The sequence below is a fragment of the Chelon labrosus genome (assembly GCF_963514085.1).
Source record: "Chelon labrosus genome assembly, chromosome: 24".
In the NCBI taxonomy this organism is placed as follows: Eukaryota; Metazoa; Chordata; class Actinopteri; order Mugiliformes; family Mugilidae; genus Chelon; species Chelon labrosus.
This window is the reverse complement of record NC_140357.1, coordinates 8,076,057-8,098,895: the sequence shown is the minus strand read 5'-3', so window position 1 is coordinate 8,098,895 and position 22,839 is coordinate 8,076,057. Positions and strand designations below refer to the sequence as shown.

The 22,839-nt window shown below is 42.0% G+C and overlaps 1 protein-coding gene across 1 annotated transcript; it reads left to right on the top strand.

The window, feature by feature from the left end:
- The first annotated feature begins 1,142 nt into the window (after positions 1-1,142).
- LOC311509231 (transmembrane protein 163a) lies at positions 1,143-22,742 on the top strand. The gene is made up of 8 exons (XM_084574337.1): positions 1,143-1,586; positions 2,545-2,664; positions 8,495-8,538; positions 8,634-8,725; positions 14,584-14,680; positions 20,008-20,119; positions 20,479-20,620; positions 21,167-22,742. Exons 1-8 carry the CDS (start codon positions 1,367-1,369, stop codon positions 21,225-21,227), a joined length of 888 nt encoding a protein of 295 aa, XP_084430463.1. The 5' UTR covers positions 1,143-1,366; the 3' UTR covers positions 21,228-22,742.
- The last annotated feature ends 97 nt before the right edge of the window (positions 22,743-22,839 follow it).

Here is a 22,839-nt window from a genome sequence, read left to right as displayed (position 1 = left end):
TCTTGAGCAATGGCACAAGGTTTGGGTGTGTACAAGTAAAGTAAAGAGACAGGAATGTGAATATTAAACGTTAAATGATATTATCGTCTGTTATTTGAAGGTAACTACATAAAAACAGCGGATATTTTAAGCGGAAAACAATTACAGTCCACATTCTTGCAAAGTGGCTCTGTATCGTAGCAACCCGTTACAGGAATCGCGTTACCTTTCCAAGTGTAACGTGATAATTACTCCAAAACAAAATACAGTTCTGCACATCTCTAACTCTCGAAATAGGCTGTTAGATTTAAAAACCAAGAAAGTGTCTGACATGAACTGCCTATCATGAGGAAGGAAACTGATCATCTCATCAATTTCTTCTCTTCCAGGTGTGTAACGAGCCCGTATACTGTCTCTGCTCGTGCGCCGACTCGCTCAAACCACATGGGACAGATGTTTTCCTCGCGCGGCGCAGCAGCAGCAGCTTCGTTACAGCAAAAGGTCTCGTGAACTCCACCAAGATTACTAATTAGAGTCCAGGTGAGACTATTTCACGTCGTCGGAGGGAGTCTGTTGGTAATTTTTCTTTTTTTCTATTTCTTGACCAGACTGTGCGCAACATCTTCTGTCAGGTTTGTCAGCGTAGAAAGATACCAGTTCCGGTTACTGCCTTCAAATTTAAAAAGCAAGTCTGATTCTTCCACGGAGATTTAATGCAAATTTTAGTTAGATGCCTGCTACAAATGTTAAAAGCAGAAGTTAATTAATCATTGTAAATGCAGATTCAGGATTTCTCACAACTGTAGGAAGATAAACACATAGAAATTTAATTTATAGGCTATGAAACCCATTTACTCCCACTGTTTTACCGATGAAGTCTCAGTCTGGCTAGTTGCATATGAGTAGATTGGTGGCTAATGTTATCAAATTAATAATAATATAGGCTACAAGTAGCTTGGTGTCATTACAATATTGTAATGGTAATTTATATATAGATAGCGAAATAAAGACTACATTTCCCTTAAAGGTGTAGTTTAATGGAAGTGGCATACAAAATGTAAATAAATCCAGTTCAGTCAATTTATTTATTCATTTGCCGAATCGTTTTATTATCTTTCTGAACGATACGTATTTGTTGCGTTATGTTTTCAGGTTAAAAAACAAAACGTGCGTTTGTTTTGAAGTCTGTTTTCCCAATTTCCGGTATCGTTTCGCCTTACTTTGGCGTAATTTGGCGCAACTGGACTTGCAGCCCTACAACAAGTCTCCCTCCCTCCTTCCCTCCTTCCCTCTCATCGGGTCTCCGCCTGTTTGAAAGCTGCACTTCTCGCCCAGGTGTGACATTTTTGGAGTGCCTCACTGCAACCGCATCCCTCACGCCGGCACGATGACAGACTCCACACCGCCAGACTCCACCGCCGTCCCGGACCCGGCTATAGTTGAGGACCCCACGGTGGTGAACGGGCAGTGCGAGCAGACGGACTCCCAGCAGCAGCAGCAGCAACAGCAGCAGCAGCAGCAGCAGCAGCAGCCCGGCACAGAAAGTCAGGGAGAGGGGTTCAAGATGGATCAAGAGATGAAGATAACAGACAGCATAGAGGACCGAGGTATGAAACGTGTTTAAAGTGGATGCCATGGCGCGCACTGTGCGTAAAGCCAAGAAATCTATTTACACCTTATTCATCCAACTATACTTAAAATATTTTTCTTTCAGGTTTTACAAACTGTGCACAAATTATCACATCATTACTGGGGCAAAGAAGTGCTACAACTGAAAACCACCCCCTTAATGTTATTATCAATATGATTAATTATTTATAGAGGTGGATAGAAGTGGAATACAGAGTATATGCAAACCTGCATTTTGGTAGCTAGACCATACCCTAAAGTGAGATTACATAATCTGTAAATAAAGGAACGGATTGCATTTGGGTAAACCTGAAAACCACAGGGACCCATTTAAAGAGTGGCAGGTGCTCCACTTCTAAAACATCAATATAAACACGTTACCTTCATACGTTTGACTGATCTGAACCTGAATGGATTATTGCTGAATAAACACACACATACAACATCATAACCGAGCATTTAGCAGCCGTACAGTCACGTACCGCCTCAGGATTTGATGAGGACGCAACTCTTAATGGGTTCTGCGTGGCTCTATAACTGCTGGATGTGTCAGTGGCCAAAGCAAAATTAAAAATATGCAGATTCATCAGCCTCTGGCAAACAGCCTCATCATTTATTTACAGGTAATCATCCAGTAAAGGGACGTGTAATGTAATTTATGCATTGTTACTCTCATTAATATCAGAAAGTTGCACTAGATTGAAGGACAACCAATTATATAACCATGATGGAGAAAGCTTCTGTCGATGGTAGGAGTCTATGTGAAATGAGGACGATTAAAGTTTAATAAGTTTAATAAACCTCAGTGGAACGTTCATATTTATTTAACTAAATATCAAATAAGCAAAGCAAACTTCCCCCTCCTACGTCTCTGATCTGTTCTCTGAGTTATTTTTGAACATCGTGGGTCACTGTGTCCTGTGACGCTGTCTGCAGGTCTTCTGGAGAGCAGCATGCGTCTGAAGCCTCACGAAGCGCAGAGTTACCGCAAGAAAGCGCTGTGGGTGTCCTGGATTTCCATCGTGGTCACGATCGCACTGGCCATAGCTGCTTTCAGTGAGTGAAGTTTTTCCTTTCATGAATCTCACAGGTGGTGTTTGTTTGTTTTTTTCTCCAGGTATAAAGACATCTGCGCTTTCAAAGTTATACAAGTGCGTGCTGTTTGGTCCTTTGGTTGAAGGACATGTTTGTTAATGACCGTGATAACCTGCTGATTATTGTGGCTGCATGACATTTTAATTAAACTTTAGTTCTGAAACTGAACGCAACTTGAAGGACGAGCATGCTGACAGTCCGCACTTCCTGCCAAGATCACTCCCTCCTAAAGCTTTAGCGTCCACTTCTCTCCGTTACAAAAGCGATGTGGAACACGGCTGCTGTGAAGAGACTGAAGCTGACCTTCACTTTCACACTGCTTTAGTTGAAGTTTCAGTTCTTTCAGAGGCAGAACAAATTCGAGCACCTGCCTTTGTTGCAATTGTTCGGGTTTTTCTTTTCATTAAACTTCCGCATGCCAGACTTTTTAGACTTTCCTGGGTACAATGACTCTTTCTGGGTTTTGAGCATGAGAGTGAAGATTACTGACCATGTCTCAGACCCTTTTGCTTTTAAGTGAAAAGTTTCTTTCTGAGTCTAAAACGGAATAGAAATCACTTGTTTAGTGAAATTGTAGCTGGAGAAAATTCTTGGGGATGTTTTAGACGTCTGACAGATGTGAATTTAGAGAAGAAAATGTTGTAAACATGAAGCGGTTTGCTCGAGGTGAGGATTTCCGTTCATTAGTCGTAGTAGTAGCAGCAGTGATATTTGTGTCTCATATCAGCAGTGATAGTTGTGTCTCATATCTGTCACCACACGCCGCCGGCACTGCTGCGTTGTCTCCCTCCTCTGCAGTGAATGCAGATAAGTGCTTGACATGAGCAAAGAGCACAAGCTTTGCTGCAGCGGTGGTGATCAACATCTCAGCATTGGTTTGCAGATGTGCACAGATATGATGACTTCCTGTGACACAGAAGACTAATATTTACAACAGCAGGGATAAAAGAATAATATTCTTTCCTTTGTGTGTGTTCATGCAACTTCCTGCATCAGCAAAACATTTCTTTTCACGCAGCATCATCATTAGACTTTTTTTTTTTCTGTCACATTTCTGCCTTCCCGCAGTGAGACTTTCCCCTTTATTGCCTGCCATCACTCATAAATGAAACATGGCACGGCTTGCAAATAAGCTGCAGAAATAAGCAGAGGAAGAGAAGAATGAGGTCAACGTAACGGCAGTGATTCCGGTAAACAGTAATCTGACTTGTGGGCCGGCATCAGCACACATGCATAATTGGTTTACTTCGATAAAGACTCCCTTAGAGAAAAAATTGGAATTTGATTTATGTTCATTTTCAGAATTAGTGAAGAGTCCTTGCAGGGGTTTGGAAAAGAAGCAGTGAAAGGAAAATCTGAGCCTCTTTTTTTGCTTTTTTTTGGCGCTCGGTTTGCTATTTCAGACATGTTGCCTATATCCTGTTGTGCTAAGAGAGCACCGATAGAGCTGCCGGACAGGACAGGCCTGTCTTACCACCTCCCTCTTTATATTGTGTGTGTTACTTGAGCTCTGTGTGTCCAGCCTCTACAGTTATTCTGCTGTGGGACGAAACAAATATTTAAAAATAAGATGCTTGTGAGATAATAACGGTTTGATTTGTTAAGATCAAATGTTAAATCAGTGCTTTAGATGTTTTCATTAGGACAGCTGATTCCTTACAGCAGCATAAATTAGATAGCTGTGGCGCCGAGCCTGTTCCTGGTTGATTGGTGCAGCGGAGAACATTTATTAGCAAACAACAATCTCTCATCACGCACTTGTTAAACCTCCTGTAAAACTGTCACTGGCTCTTTGCAAACAAGCCAGAGTCCACTGAACATAAAGTGTGTGTCCTCAGTAATAAGTCCCACAGCAAATATGGAACATTTTAATGTGAACACGCCGTGCTTTTAACCAACTCAGGTTCGCATCGAAGCCTTTTATGTTTGTTTATCCGTTGACATGTCTGTTTTCATAAAGGAGCTCAGTGAATCCCAAAGTTGGCCACGCCAAACAAAACATTGTTCAAAGGGTGAGACTAATGGACTCAAGATGAAGAAAAACGGAGAGAGAGAGCATATAAAAATACTCACTAATACTTTTGTATCGTTCGTCATTATGAATATAACCATAAAACATGATATATTATATAAATTATGTGTGTTGTGAGGACTGTGAGGTAAAACTTAAGCTATTAAAAAACAAACTCGGGCACATTTATAAAACTATGACGTCTAGATAAATATTCAGAGATTAACATTTGCTTTCTTGCCAAGAGTTAAAACAAGAAGATTGACGCCACGCTCGTATCTGCACGCTAAATATGAAACAAGAACCAGAAGATAATCAGCTCGGCATAATGTGAAGACTATTTAATTCTGCTTAAAGTAAACCATAAGAAACATCTACCGTTGTAACACCTGGCTAAGAGCTACACTGCAGCCATGTCTGCTATCGCGCCTTCCTTTTGCAACCAAAGGATTTCCAAAAGAAAACATTTGAAAATATGCCTCCTTGCACCACCACTACCTGCTGCTGCTGCTACTACTGCTGGTCCCTGTCAACTCTACAAGAAAGGCAGCCACGGAGGTAGCATAACCTGTAAAACATTAGCATTACTCAAACATACTTAAGCACTCAAGCATAGTGCGTGTGAATTCGGTTATGGTTAAACAGGTGCAGCTTTATCCTACACACAGCACGGTGGCGAAAATGACATGCTCATGGGACAGTTCACACCTGAGAGGTATTACTGCTCTAACTGACTGGTCGGTGTCGGACAACCATTTCACTTTAATTCCTCAGCATTGTAGAGGTTTTATTTGTGCGGAAGCTTTATGTTTTTCTATACTTTCAAGAATTTTTAAGCCGCTACTGACGGAGACTGGCGAGAGTTAAAGTGTCGACCAGCTTACTGACCGGACAACAAGAAGGCGGTAGTTTTTTGTTTTGTTGTTGAGGAGGAGCCCCTCGCTCCTCTTCTAATAAACCAAGCGTATGCTACAACAGCACAGTGAGACCAACAACCTTGACAGCAGAGTGTTTCACTGATATGCATAATGCAGCTGCAGAAATAGCCAATAACCAGACGGAGCTGGGATGGTGGTGTTTTATCTTCTGTTCTCCCGCTTCTCTTGTCAGATGTGACAAGAAGGGAGGAGGCGGGAGAAAGGGAGACGGGGGACCTCAAATGTGTGCATTTGTGTGTGATAGGCAGAGGCGATGCTATAGCTCCATCCCCGCCGACACCCACCCAGCTTTCTTGGGAACCAATTAGCCGTCGCTGGGCTCAGCTTTGACGACCACAGAGCCGCAGCAGATTCATTTACGCACAGTTTCTTTTTTCTGCTCCTAATGAAGGAGCTCGGAAGAGGAGGAGGAGGAGGAGGAGGAGGGAGTAAAGAGATTTTCTGTGGTGGATAATATCACCATCAGATCTGTGGGTGTCTCTATCCCAAATGAGATTTCTAAATATTAAATCTGAATGAGATATCATGGAAGCAAAACTCACTGAATCCTATCGATTCAGTTCTTGTAGATACAAATATGCTCCCTTGGTGATATACAAAATGTTAAGAAATGTATTTAAGAGCAAAAGGCAGGCTATAAGACCTGCCTTGTGTGTTACTTGTACTCTTACATGCAGTCGTGGCGTCTTAGTCCCGAGTTCACTTGCAAACAAAAGGAGAAATCCTTATTTGCTTGCTACTTTCACCTTGTCACGTCAGTGTTAGCAGATGAGTGACACTTCGGTGCCTTCAGTCCCTCCTTCTTTTATATTAACTTTCCTTCAACAGCTGTCAGGTTTTATTTGCTGGCTCATACGTCGTTGCCACGTTAAGAGATGAGATGAAACAGCTTTGTCTCCACCCTGGATGTGTTATCCGTTTTATTTTCATTTGCTACGTAGAGTAAACAAGGAGGCACATAGAACTTTCTTTCATTAAAGGGGAACTACTGTTTTTTACAACCTGGACCTTATTCTGGCATAAAATACGATCGTTTACTCACCCATATAACTTTTGTGTAATTTGTATTCCTTCGGAAGATAATTAGATCAGCGTATATCCATGTAGTGGGAGTGAATGGGGCACCGAAACGCAGCCTCTAAACAACGCATTATCTGCCGCGAAACTTGTTCATTTCACCAATATTTTGTTATGATACGCTTGTGCTATTCCCCCTTGAGTCCGGAGTTACCTGTTATCATCATCCGGGGTCTGTAGATTGACCTACAGACCCCAGATTGTGTCTTCTGACCTGGATGATGTCATCTCTGAGCGCCGCGCTACCCCGGATGATGATAACAGGTAACTCCGGACTCAACGGGGAATAGCACTAGCGTATCATAACAAAATATTGGTGAAATGAACAAGTTTCGCGGCAGATAATGCATTATTTAGAGGCTGCGTTTCGGTGCCCCATTCACTCCCACTATATGGATATATGCAGATCTAAATATCTCCCGAAGGAATACAAATTACACAAAAGTTATATGGGTGAGTAAACGACCATATTTTATGCCAGAAATAAGGTCCAGGTTGTAAAAAAACAGTAGTTCCCCTTTAAAAGACTTTTTTATCAGAATTATAATTTTAATATTAAAAAAAATTAAGCACAGAGCAATAGAAGATTCACATTTCATTCAAAAACGGTGCGTGTAGAATAAGTCTCTGAAGATCTTGGTCTGAGCCTGGTGCTGGTATGAATAAGAATATTTGTCATGTCTGTGAGTCCATTTAATACGCTGATTAATCTGTGTCCACTTCCTAATGTATGAACCACTATAAATATTTTATTAGTGTTCATGCACGTAACCCACTAAAGCTTAGAGAGATGATAATGTTCAAATTAAGAGGAGATATTCAGGGTTATTTTAAGTTGACGCCACCGTGTCCGGTGCTGCACTTCTGCAGATTTCAGGAATCATAAAAAGATCAAACCCACTCATTTGTATTCAAAGGTTGTTCATGTGTGCTTAACTGTTTGCAGGAGAGTGCGAATGCGGCATCTGTTTCCGTTTTCATTTGGGTCGAGGCCACGGGCAGGGGAGTGGGTGATTGAGCCTTCAGCCTCGAGAGAGCAACGGATGGTAGATGAAGCAATAAGGGAGGAAAAGACGTTGGAGGAGGGGGAGAAGAAAGGAAAATGAGGCACTAGAAGGAGATTGGAGTTTCCTAGCCGTGCAGCATAAAACTATGCAGAGAGAAAGAGATACCACACAGTAGAAAATGTGTTTCTGCATCGAGAGCTGAGGCGAGTTGCTGGCCCCCTGTGAGTCTCGCTAAAAATAAACGTGGGAGGAGAGGCTTCCTCCCCTCTATCTATTTGAATCTTTCTCTATTTTGTCTCTTCATCCCTCTCTCCTCGTTCCTTCCCAATTGCAGGTGCCTGCTTGGATACACATAGCTTTTTGTTTTGCTCAATGTTTGTTTTTATTATCTCATCTCATGTAATTGGGCCAGATGCTGGGAAGATAATATGCAGATAACTGAGTTACCCCAGTCAACACAATGCCTCTTGTCCTGGCAGGTTTTTTTTTTTGCAGAAGCTAATAGAAACTAGAAATTATGATCCTCAAAAATCGACGTACAGTTAAACCACTCAGGAGTCCGGAAATTGCAGAACCGGCTGCAGGAAGAATCTGATCTCTCTGAGGACTTTGAATGCAGGAAGACTGATGAAGCATTGAATTAAATCTGATTTAGCGTTTTTTTGTCTTGATATGAAGAATGAACAGCGGTCAAATATACTGACTCATTAATACAAAGTCACATTTCATCTTCTTTCTCTGTTTTTTTTTCTTTCTAGCCGTTTCCTTTATGCGCCACAGTGCTTCAGCTTTTGGATTCGCTGTAAGTCCAGTGTAAAGTCATCATTAAAGAGCCAACAGTATTTGTCATGAACAGAATGTGAAAATATCTTCTTCTTTTTTTGTTTAACTCCACAGTTTGATGCCACGCTGGATGTGTTGTCCTCTGTCATTGTGTTGTGGCGGTACAGCAACGCCGCAGCTGTCCACTCAGCACACCGTGAATACATGTAAGTGCCGTCACCTTTCACCCAGATCTTCTCAAGCCTGGTTAAATATCACATCACTTATTCTTCAAAGGCATTAAGATTCACAACAGCTTAGACCACATACAGCCCAATTTGATCTCAAGCGGTTAGGGTTAGGGTTAGGGGACGATAACTCAAGACTTTTTCCATCAGTTTTAGTGCAAAGACGAACAAGTAAATTACGAGATTGTTTACATTTAAAGAGGAACTACTGTTTTTTACAACCTGGACCTTATTTCTGGCATAAAATACGATCGTTTACTCACCCATATAACCCATTTTGTGTAATTTGTATTCCTTCGTGAGATATTTAGACTTGCGTATATCCATATAATGGGAGTGAATGGGGCACCGAGACGCAGCCTCTAAATAACGCATTATCTGCCACGAAACTCATTCATTTCACCAATATTTTGTTACCGTACGCTTGTGCTATTCCCCGTTAAGTCCAGAGTTAGCTGTTATCATCAGCTGGATGATGTCTTCTGACATGGATCATGTCATCTCTGAGCGCGTTACTTAGAGACTGCGTTTCGGTGCCCCAGTCACTCCCATTATATGGATGTACGCAGATCTAAATATCTCCCGAACGACTACAAATTACACAAGAGTTATATGGGTGAGTAAACGACCGTATTTTATGCCAGAAATAAGGTCCAGGTTGTAAAAAACAGTATTTCCCCTTTAATAAAGAGAGAAAAAGATATATTATGAGATGCAAGAGAAATCTGAAAGCTTAAAGGCGGAGTTTCAAAAGTGCCCTGTCATTACGCTATAGATGGGGTCAGTGGGAGGGATGGGGAAGTGAGGCAACGTCTGAACTACTAACTTAATCTACTAGAATTGTGTGTTGAATGGGTTATGATATGATGGCGTGCTCAAATAATAAGGAAAGACTTCAACGTTGGCCAAATGTGATGAGTAACTATGAACAAAAACAGAAGAAAAGAACAAAAACTGATCTAAAAATAACAACTGAACGGTCAGTACATTGTCTTTTTACTCTTCTAAATCCAAATAGGAAATGACCGTCGTTGTTTGAGGATCTGTTTCAGCTTGCCCAAATGGTTTAACACCAAAATAAGCTCAGATAAGTGATGAAATCCATTTCATTGTGTCCACCAGTGTGAGGTTGTGTGGTCTTGCTTTGTCGTGTAGACGAGTGTGTCAGACAGCGGATCTCTTCAGCTTTGTCAGCCTTGGCCCTCTGGGACTGATCACAGACAAGAGCCTCGCGTCTTATCGCTACCTGGCTAGTGTGCGTGAGAGGAGGTCAGCTTTTCAGAGCCTGTTGAATGCCCTGAGTGTTGGCAGCGGGTAGGCGTCTAGAGAAAAGACTGAGACAAACTTTATCCTCACTTTGTTTCTGTTTTCTTCTATTAAGACGAGACGCTGAATCACAGCAATAAGCAGCCGATCAACACTGAAATTCAACCAAAATAAGAGCATCTGTTACCGAGTGAGTCAGACGGAATAAACAAATGATTATTTCCAGTATTTATGCTAAGCTAGCATCTGTTAGATTCATACAGTCAGTCTGTCAGCACCAACACACATGCTCAGACGTGTCATCGTGATCAGAGGAGCGAATAATAACTGCAGGCGCGACGCAAGAGAGAGGAGATCATGCCCTCTGGAGACAAGATGGTAACACACATGGAAAAATATGTTAACTGTCGAACATTTGACATGAAAACAAAAGAACTACTTGGTAACCGTTCCTTTATCTTTTGAAAATAGATGCTCTGCATTCTTTTTTTAGAATAAAGTCAATGAGCAGACTTCCTTCAAAAGACATAGCAGCAAGGAACGCCCCATCTAAAACCACAAATTATTAGTTTTTATTTGTGTAGATAAGTCCAACAAGAAATGCTGCTGGTAGCAGTTTCCATTACAAGTCTTAATGCTAAGCTAAGCTAAGCTAACTAACTCCTGCCTATTAAAACTTTGTAGCTTGTGCTGAGTAAGTAAAGGCAGGGATGTGATGGAGTTTAATCAGCGAAGTCACAAAAATATTTTCTGTAATCTGCAAACATTGGCTGCATACACCGATCAGGCATAACATTATGACCACCTTCCTAATATTGTGTAGGTCTACCTTGTGCCTCCAAAACAGTTGTGACTCATCTGAGAATGGACATTGGCCTTCTGAGGGTGTCCTGTGGTGTCTGGTAACAGGATGTTGTTAGTGGGGGTCTTTGGGTCCTATGGGTTGAGGGGAGGGGCCTCTGTGGATCTTCCCGCAGGTATTTGATCCGGTTGGGATCTAATGAATTTGGAGGCCAGGTCAACACCTTGTTCCTAAACTGTTTTTGTGTGTGTGCCTTTGTCATCCTGCTGGGGATGGCTGCTGCCATCATGGGGTGGGGGTGTCTGGTCTGGTCTAGGTGGGTGCTACATGTCTAAGTAACATCCACATGAATGAATGCCAGGTCCAAAAGTTTCCCGGCAGAACATTGAATTGTCTTAAGATGATCAATGCTATTTACTTCTCCTGTCAGTGGTTTTAATGTTGTGGCTGATCGGTGCACACTGTGTAACCGCCCAGACAGCAACACCATGACAAGTGTTTGACTCGAGGAGCAGTCTTATTAAAGTCAGCTGTGTTTCTGATGGGTGTTTGACATCAAATCATCCGCACAGATCCACTTGACAGCGGTCTTCATTAAACCGTTTCAGCCGCTAATTGGAGAATTTGGACAGAGTTCAGGAAGCTGCTCAGCCACTAATTGGCTTCAGCGAGAGGCCAGGCTTCATCCTGGTTCACACCCACACACACACAGATTTACTCGGACAGACGCATGATATGAACACCCACACATAGATGCACAAATATCCAAGTATTTCATATTGTGTGTCTGTTTTGTGTTGTTTCTTTGTTTTGCCAACAGGCTGAGCGAGGAAACCACTGATGCACAACCAGGACGGTCCAAGCTATTCTTCTTTATTTTTTTATTTATTTATTTATTTTATCTGTCTGGACTGGTTGCCAAGGTAACAAGCTCAAGGTGTCAAAACAAGACAGATTACGAGAGTTTTTGTTTCCAAATGAAACGCGGAGCTTGTTTTAATTCAGGTTTGAGTGAGGTGGTGCTGAAGTCATTTAGCTCTGATGTGTGCGCTAGAAATCCTTCAATAGTGTTTTTTTTGTTGTTGTTTTGTTGTCGAGAAAGCAGCAGCGCCGTGAGAGATATTGTGTCATTTTTACATCTACAGTGTGTGCCTGTTATATCGGTGGATACAGAGCTCCCATGTATGCGTGCGTGCATATGTGTGTGTGTGTGTCCTGCTGTGGACTTCCCAGAGTGATGTAGAGTGTTGCCTTGGTTACTCCATCCGGTCAAAACCCAGGACGCCAAGCGTGTGGCTGGAGAGCAGCCTTCAGACGTGAACACACCCTGGTAACCGTGCACGACCGGGGCATATGCTCCAATTGGTTTCTGTGTCCCTCCACCCTAATTGGGTGTTTAAAGGACATCTGCTGCTTCCACATAAATCTCTGTGTAACACTGTATGAATGTTTTATTTTTTTCAATGCTACTCGGGATCATTTGGGGTCACAGAAAAAATATTGGTGCCAGTTAAATGTTGAGATGTACCAATTAGCAGCAAACATTGGGTTATGAACTAAAGCAGTGTGCACCATTGGTCCAGTCTGGGACGATCAATCTGTTCAATAGTCAGTCATACCTAGAGATATACAAGTCTGAGACAAAGTAGTGGATGCTGCCGTCCCAAGAGACACAAATTTAGTTAGCTTAAATTATTACATGTCTTTTTTTAATGCAGTACTTTTTCAAAAAGCATTGAAGACCCCAAGGCTGTGTGCTTTTGAAATTCCTTACAATATAGAGTTTTTAATTATATCTAGATGTGTCTGCATTGAATGATTACGCAGATTTTTCTTTCAAAAAGTACGTGAACCCTTTGGCATTGCTTAGATTTCTGCATAAATTGCTCATAAAATGAGTTCTGATCTTCATCTAAGTCACAACAATAGACAAACACAGTCTGCTTAAACTAATACCGCACAAAAAAATATATGTTTTCATGTTTTCATTGAACGCAGCATGTAAACATTCACAGGGCAGGGTGGACAAAGCATGTGAACCCTTGGATTTAATAACTGGTTGACCCTCCTTTGGCAGCAATAACCTGAACCAAATGTTTCCAAACCATTCCTCTTTACAAAACTGTTTCAGTTCAGCAGTATTCCTGGGATGTCTGGTGTGAATCGCTCTATTGAGGTCACGCCACAGCATCTCATTCGGGCTGAGGTCAGGACTCTCTTCTTCTGTTGATTTACTTCTGTGCATTTTGGGTCGTTGTCCTGTTGCGTCTCCCATCCTCTGATGAGCTTCAGTTGGCGGACAGATGGTCTTAAGTTTTCCCGCAAAATGTCTTGATAAACTTGGGAATTCATTTTTCAGGTGTCCACACATAGCGTTGTCTTTTCCTTCCAAACAACTCAGTTTTGGTTTCATCTGTCCACAGAATAGTTTGCCAGTCGTGCTGTGGAACATCCAGGTGCCCTTTTTGCAAACTTCAAATGTGCAGCAATGTGTTTTTTGGACAGCAATGGCGTCCTCCGTGGTGTCCTCCCAAACAAAAACGTAGCTGACACTCTAGGATTCCTCTCCACCTCATTGAGCAGTCTGCGCTGTGCTCTTTACAGTCACCTTCACAGGACGACCGCGCCTAGGGAGAGTAGCAACAGTGCTGAGTTTTCCCTATTTGTAGACAATCTGTCTTACTGTAGACACATGAACGTCTTTTCTGTGAGGCGTGGTTCACACTAACAACGCTTCTCGAGAACAGCAAACCTGGTGTGTGTTTTTCTTTTAATAGCACAGGGTTGCAGCTTTAACCAACACCTCCAGTCTCATCACATTGATCAGACTCCAGGTTGGCTGACTCCTGGCTCCAATTAGCTCTTAGAGAAGTCATTATCCTTGGGGTTCACATACCTTTTTCCACCCTGCACTGTGAATGTTTACATGTTGTGTTCATTAAAAACGTGAAAACATTTTTTTTTTTTTGTGCGGTATTAGTGCAGGCAGAGTGTTTGTCTCTTGTTGTGACTTAGATGAAGATTTTATGACCAATTTATGCAGAAATCCAAGTAATTAAATCTCCATTTGAGATCCAAGGCAGATTGTAGTGACTCTAGCAAACATAACATAATGTAACTCCATAGTGTCTTTTAATAGGTGCTTATTTTTCTGCTGTTGCTATATTGAGGTGGGGTTCTGGGTTCGAATCCATCGTCTGACTGGGGCCTTTCTGTTCTGCGTGGAGATTGCATGTTCTCCCTGTGTCTGCGTGGGTTCTCTCTGGGTACTCCGGCTTGAACAGCTGACTGTAATATAATGAAATAACCATTCAAACTAAATTCTCTGAAGGCTTGACATACTTCTGTCAGAGTTGGGCAACTCAGAACGTTTCTTTTTTATTATTGTCTTGACTGAATTATGCTGGGAGAATCTGAAATAACAACCTCAGTATCACTTACCCGACTTTTGTTATTGATCTGGGTTGAATCACGGTCATTTATTTTCTGTAACCGCTTGTCCTCTGGAGGGTCACGGGGGTGCTGGAGCCTGTCCCAGGTCTCCAGTCTATCACAGGGCTAACACAGAGAGACAGACAACCACTCACACTCACACCTACGGCCAATTCAGAATCACCAATTAACCTAACGAGGATGTCTTTGGACGGCGGGAGGAAGACGGAGCAACCAACAAGGAAGAAATTAACAGAATAAATCTTGTTTTAAGCAGGTTGTTCTGGCACCGTTTTGTGTTTTTCCGGCCATTGATTACCCGTCCTCTCCTCCGCAGAGCTTGCGTTATCCTGGGTGTGATTTTCATCCTGTCCTCCCTGTGCATTCTGGGTAAAGCCATCCACGACCTGGCCACCAAGCTGCTACCTGAAGTGGTAAGAGTGTACCATCCCCCTACACACAAACACACACACAAAGATCTCAGAGAAAGGTCATATGCAGGTCTACAGGATCATAAAAAGACTAATATAACAAAACACTCAGTAAGACTAGATAATACTAGATTAGAGTTCACTACTACATGTTTATCTTCGTGGCAGTGTGTGGGAAACGGCTCTAGTTGTGGATTCAGGAGATGGAGGACGGCTTTGGATTAAAGCATCCACCATATGGGACAGATAATATTATCCATTTAAAATTTAAGGGGGGAAAAAAAGCCTTCTGTACACCACGGTAGCTGTATTACTGGAGAGTCAAACAGGGTCACAGTTTAATATATCTCAGGCTGCAGAATTTCAGCCAGAAGTTTGGTGTGTAATCTGATTTTTTTTTTTTTTTATTCTGTGGAATTTGTGGTTATTTTTAAAGCCCAGCCAGGACCAGGACTTAACGCTGTAATGCCAACCAGTCTGCCAGAGACAAGGATTTCATTTGTTGACTTCTATCTGCTGTATCTAATAATATCCGTCGGAATCTGAGTGTACTTCTTAGCGTCCAAGACAAACAACATGGAGGCAGCTACTGCAGTCGCTCGTGAGTCGTGTGAAGATTCACATGTAACCGTGGCTGGTTCTGAACAGACGAGAGATTTTTTTTGTCTTTAAGCTACTAAAAAATCACCAATTAATCATTTAGTTTTCATGTGTTGACAAGAGTTCAGCGGTGGATCTGTTCAAAGTCAAAGTTGAAGCTGAAACGTTTTTAAAACCTCTTGTTTCTGTAAAAGTGACGTTGACAAAAACATAAATGTTTGACTTGACACGATCACAAGAATGAGGAAAATACAGCAGAGGTTTAATAGTTTTATTCAGGGTCCTTTGCACATGATCAGATGAAAACTCCTTTCTCCTGTGTCCTGGAGGCTCTCTGCTCGTTAGTGTCACTTGGGCCCAGGTGGCGTCAATCATTCTTCATTAGGAGCTGAATGGGAGTCAGCTTTGTGAACAACTTTACCCTTTAAATACACATACAGATATAATGAAGCTAAAAAAACAAGCCTTCAACAAGTTATTTAGTCCTTATCAGATTCAACTAAAATAAAAAAGCACTAAAATAAGAGTTCGGCACAGCTCTTGCAAGTATTCCTTAAGGCTCATTTAGAGTACTGCAGGACATAGACACCGTAACCTACGCCACTCAAACGCCAGTCTGCGCTGTGTCTTTTTTGTCAGTCGGGTTCATTTTTTGTTTCCACTTCCCGCTTCACTTTCAACAACTACGACTGAAACTTTGGCAGAAATTTCGCCGAAGGCGAGCCGTACAAATGTTTGCATCTCCGAACCTCCTCAGTTAACCTTTCCTCCATGTATCTTCCATCTTTATTGATCCAAAACAATCAATTTGAAAATTGCAGAGGTGGAGAAGGTGGAGAGATTCAATCGAAAATTCAACTTATAAATAATATTAGACTTAGATGAACTTTATTGATCCACAAGGTAAATTGCTTGGTCACAGCAGCTTAGTTGCACATAAAACAACACTCTTAAGAACCACGGGTAAAAGAAAGACTAAATAAAATAAAAGTAAAATAAAATAAAAATAGTACAAGCAAAAATTTACAGAATTAGCATATGGACAAATGTACAAGAAATAGAGACGGAAGAATATATATTATATAGGAATGATATTTAGGTGCAATAGTGACCATTAACATGAATAACATGGAGTTATCTCTTACAGAAAGGTGTTGTATGATCAATCAAGAGTTTAACACCAAAAACATCTTAATAAAGAACTCTTTTTTAAAATAAATACACACTACTTCAAACTAAAGACAAACTTCAAGTAAAAAGAAATGGTCAAAGCATGTGTGTCCGTGTTCTTGTAGGAGTCTGACACTTATATATTTTTTGTTATATTAGATTAAATGTTCAGTAATGATAGACTTCTTGAAAAGAATGACAGCAAAGGTGCGTCTACATTTGTCAAAGGTGAAATCAAAGATAATATAATGATCATAAAATAATTCCAAGCTCTGAAATATCCCAAACATCCAGAAAGAATTGACTGCAGACATGCAAACCTCTTGTCCCTTAATGTGTCTTTAATTTGTTTTGCTCACAAACGCACATTAATATCAGAGTTGCGAGTCTGTTTGTGTGTGAATGTGTGTGAATGTGTGTGAGGGAGGTGTGTAACAGCGTTGCCGTCGTCGCTGCTGCTGCTGCTGCTGGATGAAGAATGTCACATATCTCAGGTGTGAAGACTCGGGAGCCTTCACACTTCTGCAAATAGCTCTATCACCCGGTTGCCAGGCAATAGTCATCACCGTAGAAACGCCGCCGAGAATCCGAAACGTAATAACGATGGTGATGGTGATGGCGATGATGAGTAAATACGGGAGCATTATGGTTTTGTTGAGCTAAATTACAGGAGAGGGGCCGCGGCTGCCTCTTCACGATGATCTAACTCACTCTGGTGCCGTTTGGAGAAGAACTGTTGTTTTGTTTTAGCCTTAAAATGCAGAATTATCTGCTTTAAGGATCGAGCTACATCTATTGTACCACGCTGAGCTGCTTTTAAGATGTTTAAAGGGCAAACTTAAGAGTAAATATGAGTAAAAAATACGTTTGAAAATATATGTTTTAGCCAAAATCAGCGACAGAGTATATAGAAACAGATTGCTGGTTGCTAAAAATTAATTCAATAAGGTGTAACTGCTGACTCAAGTTAGATGGTATGAACACATTTGCCTTCATCAGTGACGTTCCACCTTAACTGCAGCGAGGCTTCAATCAGTCTAATCGGCCGCAGCTGAGGAGGTGCAGCTAAAAGACGAGGCCAGAGAGGTCTGGGAGTAGATCATGTTCAGCTGCAGGAGCACCACAGCTCCTCCAGAGTCTCTTTCTCCCTGTGTTTTAAACTTGTTTTGTTGCTCTGAACCTTTTTATTTTGTGTCTGTCCTGCTAAGATCCCTCTACTAATCTTAATAGTGCCCCTGTCAGACTAAAAATGCCTCGTGTAGCCACCTCAATCAGAACAAACGTCCCAGTTTAGAAGGACTTTTCAATCAGGTTGGAAAGGGTGGTGCAAACGTTTGATAATCTGTTGCGCTTTGTTGTTTCTCCCTGGTTGGGAGTTAACACTTGGTTTAGTTTGTATAACACATCTGATATATACTTAAGGTGTATTTGTGTTGAGGTGAACTAAATCTGAAGGGAGTGGTTCATTGGAGTCGGTGTGATGATACGATAGCGTGCAGTTGGATCAGGTGCAGAATAAACATCCACAATAAACGAGAGCTGCTCGCCGCGTAGAGCTCGAAAAGGTCTTTGTAACTCGGGCTAGAAATTCAATTAGTTTTGTTTAAATCCTTTATTGATTTATTGGTTTTCCTTCTATTCATCTGTGGCTGCAGCGAGGCAGACGACCAGAGCATGAACAAAGGCAGGTTGTGTTTTTCCTGAGTCGACCTCCTCGTCTTCTGTCACACTTTTGACTTATATATATATATATATATATATATATATATATATAGCTCACGTCACAAAGCCTTCCTCAGTAATGCTGCAAATAAGGTTTATTTATTTATTTTTCCACCTCCTCGTCTTCCTCCTCTCTATAAAATGTTAATAAGGTAAGCAGCTGCTTGGGTATGCAGTGAGTAGACAGAGGGTGGTGGGAGGACACATGTGGAGGAGGATGCTTTGCGCTGACACCTGACTGTTCCCGCTCTGCTAGTCCTCTGAGCCCAATTAATGTCAGTTAGCGTCCAAAAAGAAACGGTCTTCTTCGTGCTTTGTGAAAACCTTTAACTCCCAACAGGGTGTTTGAGATTTTAAATTAATTTCAAGGACTGTAGTGACCTCTGAGGAGCGGAGAAACGTTCTCATCCGCTACGCTTTAAATGATGAAATTAATTTAAAAGGTCTAAATTAGTCGTCTACAAAACTACACGTGTAAACAGTCGTGGTGTATTTGTACTTTCTATCTTGACTACTTCCTGGAAGTGAGCTTTAGAGGCTCCGCTGGTCGGCAGATTTTTCCACCCAGCACTTGGGATGTGAGATCTCCAGTTGTCAAATGTAAATGTCAAGTGGTGTATTCATATTCTGGGCAGGATGTATTTGTCTCACACTCTCATACTGTCTCTCTGTGTGTGTGTGTTTCCTTCTGCCATCGGTCAAAATGCCAGCCCACCCAGTTTGAATCTTGATTCGAAGGTCACTGGGGGGTTTCCCCAACATAACAGACGGAGAGTCACAGTTTGCCATCCTTCATTTCAGCTGACAGGGAGGCAGAAGTTTCCAAAATATCTAAATAAACATGTTGTATTCTCCTAAGATTGCTGTACCTCTGCTATGAATTTTATCACATGAACTGGTTTATAGCTTTTCTACATTTCTGTGTTTTGCATGTGTCCACATGAATAAATCTGGTCTGTTTGCATATAAATCAGAATTATCATCAAACAAGGAAAAAGCCCTCAGTCCACTGCTGATCTAACATAATTTACATATATTAGGAAGAAAGGGCCCCAGTATTGATCCCTGTGGAACGCCACATGTGACCACTCCTTGATCAAATAATCTTTAATCTACCTCGGGGTCAGTTAAGTCTCGGTTAGTAGAGCGGGTTGTCCACTAATTGCAAGGTTGGTGGTTTAATTTCTTGCCGAGGAGTTTTAAACCTTAAATAAATAAATGAATAGATCCCGTTTAGCAACGTGTGTGTGTCATTACACTCGCTGAGATCCGTCCTTGCTGCCGAAGAGCGCGTTCAATGCTTTATTATGCAATTCGGGTTTTTATTCTCTGAGCGGAGTCAAAGCAGTGACTCAGGTCTGCGCAGCACGCTGAGGTTTTCTCTGCTTCTCGTCTTCGATGTCAGCGAGCTCGCCAAAGTAGCTTTTCATGGCTCCAAGGCCTTGGTGCAATATTAATGCTGCCGCAGAAGCACCGAGTGCTCTGCAGCTCCCGTCCTTTTCTCTTCCTCTTCCTCCTCCTCCTCCTCCTCCATCCGTCCTTTTGTTCATTCTCTTTGCGGTGAAACAGGAGATGCAAATTAATGGTTAAATTCTTGTAAAAACATAATTTGTGGCACCAAATAATAGCGATAGATGTTAGAGTTGAATTGGTTTAGAAGGGAGATAATGTGGTTCAGTGGGGATATAATTATAGATAGTTGTGGCATGTGTGCTATATGGGGGCACTGAATGAATGAATAACAACGGTTGTCCAACTAAAAATTGTGTAGGATCTAGGATCGAACCCTGAGGGACGCCACTGAAGTGATTCTGTTTCTCTCTCTCTCTCTCTCTCAGGACGACTTCCTGTTCAGCGTTTCCATCGTCAGTGGCGTGGTGTGCATCATCTTAGCCGTGATTAAGTTCATGCTCGGCAAAGTGCTCACGAGCCGAGCTCTCGTCACTGATGGTAAGAGGTGCACGTGAGACACGTGTCAGAAAGAGCTCGGTTTAATTAACTGTTTCCTAGTAGTGGCGTTAGGGTGCGACTTCCAGCGGGACGCATCGCAAAGAATCTGGCATCACTCTTTCACCCCTCACATGTCTGTAACACACATATCTGCCGTGGTCTGTACGCTGCAGGCCGCCACCTTTAACGGGGGTCACATGCCTTTCGGTTTCACGGGATGACCTTTCAGATTCTGACGGACATCGGAGGCATTTCAAACATCTGTTTGGCCTTTTTACACTGTCGTCTGTATCACATGTCCACTAGAGCCAGGTTTACTTGATATAAAAACAAGCTGACAGTGGTCTGTCCTGTCCTAGGATTCAACTCACTGGTGGGGGGCGTCATGGGGTTCTCCATCCTCATCAGCGCTGAAGTGTTCAAGCATGAGCCCAAGGTGTGGTATCTGGATGGAACAATAGGCGTCCTCATCGGCCTGATCATCCTCGCCTATGGAGTCAAGTAAGGCGATTATTACACAGCCGCTAAACACTTCTACCCATTTGGCAAAGTCTGATGTGAATTGTGTATCGTAAAACTACATTTATGATGTTTGGAAATCAAAGAAAAGATCACGAATCTGCTGCTGGTGTCAATTTTAATCAAGTGAAGAGTAATAAAACTGAAGAAAACTGTAAATTATTGATGGACAAAACATTTTTAAAACTTGTACTGCTTTAAAGTGGGTGTGTTTTTTAGTTTATGGGCAACTCTTTTGAGATAAAAGATCAAATAACTGCACTGATTCAGATTAGAGCTTCTTTTATTTTGCACATCGAAGGAATAAAAACAGAAACAGATCAAATTTAGTTTTCGAGCGTAGTCCTCGATAAATATCTAAAGCTAGAAAATGTGTAGGAGTAAATTGCTTTAGAAGTTGTCTCTGCTTGGAGCAACACCCAAAACTTAAAATTAATTCATGTTTGCCTGCTTTATTTTTATTTTTTGGCGGGGGATGTAAGTTTTCACATCAAGTTTTTGCAAAATCCTCTTCCTCATCTGCTGCAGGCTGCTGCTGGACATGGTCCCCAGGGTCCAACAAACCAGGAACTACGAGCGCTTTGAGTGACGGATCACAGAGGAAACAGTAGGAGGTTTGGGAGGGGTTGGAAGCCGGGGCTGACTGACAGGACGGAGACTGTAGAGACGCTCCCTTACAGTCAGTCCTGGAGGTGTCTGCACGGTCCTCTCATTCAAAACTACGAACTGAGCGTCTGAGACGGATGATGACAGCGGGATAAAACTCTTGGCACCTTAAGTGTTTTGGTGTACATATAATATATCTTCATCTGTCTATTTTTGTTTTTTTTATTATCAGTGAGTCTGCTCTTTCGTATTTAAGACAAGCTCGGTTGTAGACGGAGACGAGCTTGGACTGCAGTGTGCCGGAGACGAATGGACCCAGAGCGTCCATAACTCTGTGAAAGCAACAGATTTTTGTACAATACCTCAGTTACAGCACAATGTTTATTTCCCCCCCGTGGTTCCTAGAGGCCTTTGCTCAGCTGTGCTGTAAAGTGTTCTAGTGCAGCAGGTCAAAGTGATGGATGTAGCTGATGTAGCAGTGGAGTATTAATGCTGTTTTACCTTTTATTTATTTATTTATTTTTATTTTTATGGCCACACACACAGAGAGAGGATATATCAATATAAAGCCCATTTGGCACCGGGAGCAGGTACACGAGCGCCCACTCTGAGACCTGCTGGACATCTGATTTGCTGTGTATAATATTTATCTAGACTGTTGTCAGATACGTAACGTCAGATTACGGTGCTGGAGGATTTCTGGCTTTCACATTTACACATTCAGAGCTTGCGCCATCTACTGACCGACAAAGGTAGCTACAAAAAATAAATAAAAACACTTTCAAGCAACAAGATTTCAAACTAGAGCCAAAAACGTTCTTAAGCTCAGACTTAAAGACTTTGTACAGTCCCTCCTGCTGTGGCTATGACGGCTAATCCCAGAGACAGCTGTTTCCCACAAGTGGAGGGTCGTCAGCTGATCTGGTCCACGCTGGAAGACACATTTGTTTACTCTCTCTCTCACTTTTCCTTCAGATAAATGTTGTGTGTTTGCAGCACTCATTTGATCTAAGTATTATGTTCCTCTCTGTAGCAGCTACCCTTGTTTTCACCATCTGAACCGTATCTGTGATGAACTCAGTGCTGACTCCAACATCCTACGGTCCCCGCGGCCTCGTCTAGAGTTCACCGACGACATCTGAACCCACGCTGCAGTGGCCGCGTTTGAACAGTGACAATTAACTCGTTCATTTCTGACCGAGAGCGTGCAGAGTCGTGGCATCGGCTCACTGTGAACTCCAAACGCCTTAATTCTGCTGATGGCGACTGTGCTGAACTTGAATGCAGCTGTCGGTCGCCATAGATACGAGGGCCGATAAAGAGAGGGCGTTAGTATTCACACTTTCTTCTTTTTGTTCCCCCCCCCGCCCTCACGTCTGTGCTTGCTGCAGTGACAGTAACTGAATGTACACACTGTGCTGTGACACTAGTAAATATGAACCACAAATATGTGAATGTGTTTAGTTCTCATCAAGGATTTTATTTTATTTGACTAAAAAAAAAAAAAATATGTATTTATTGCTTTATTGAACACACAAACACCGAAGCTGCTCCTCTGTGCCGACTGTACATCCACACGTGTAAATAATCTGTTC

Bases quoted from the DNA above. Each gene is read 5' to 3' on its own strand.
- LOC311509231 (XM_084574337.1), top strand. From the start codon at position 1,367: ATGACAGACTCCACACCGCCAGACTCCACCGCCGTCCCGGACCCGGCT. The intron at 8,726-14,583 runs GTAAGTGCCGTC...TCTCCTCCGCAG, and splicing joins TCAGCACACCGTGAATACAT to AGCTTGCGTTATCCTGGGTG. The intron at 14,681-20,007 runs GTAAGAGTGTAC...TCTCTCTCTCAG, and splicing joins CCAAGCTGCTACCTGAAGTG to GACGACTTCCTGTTCAGCGT.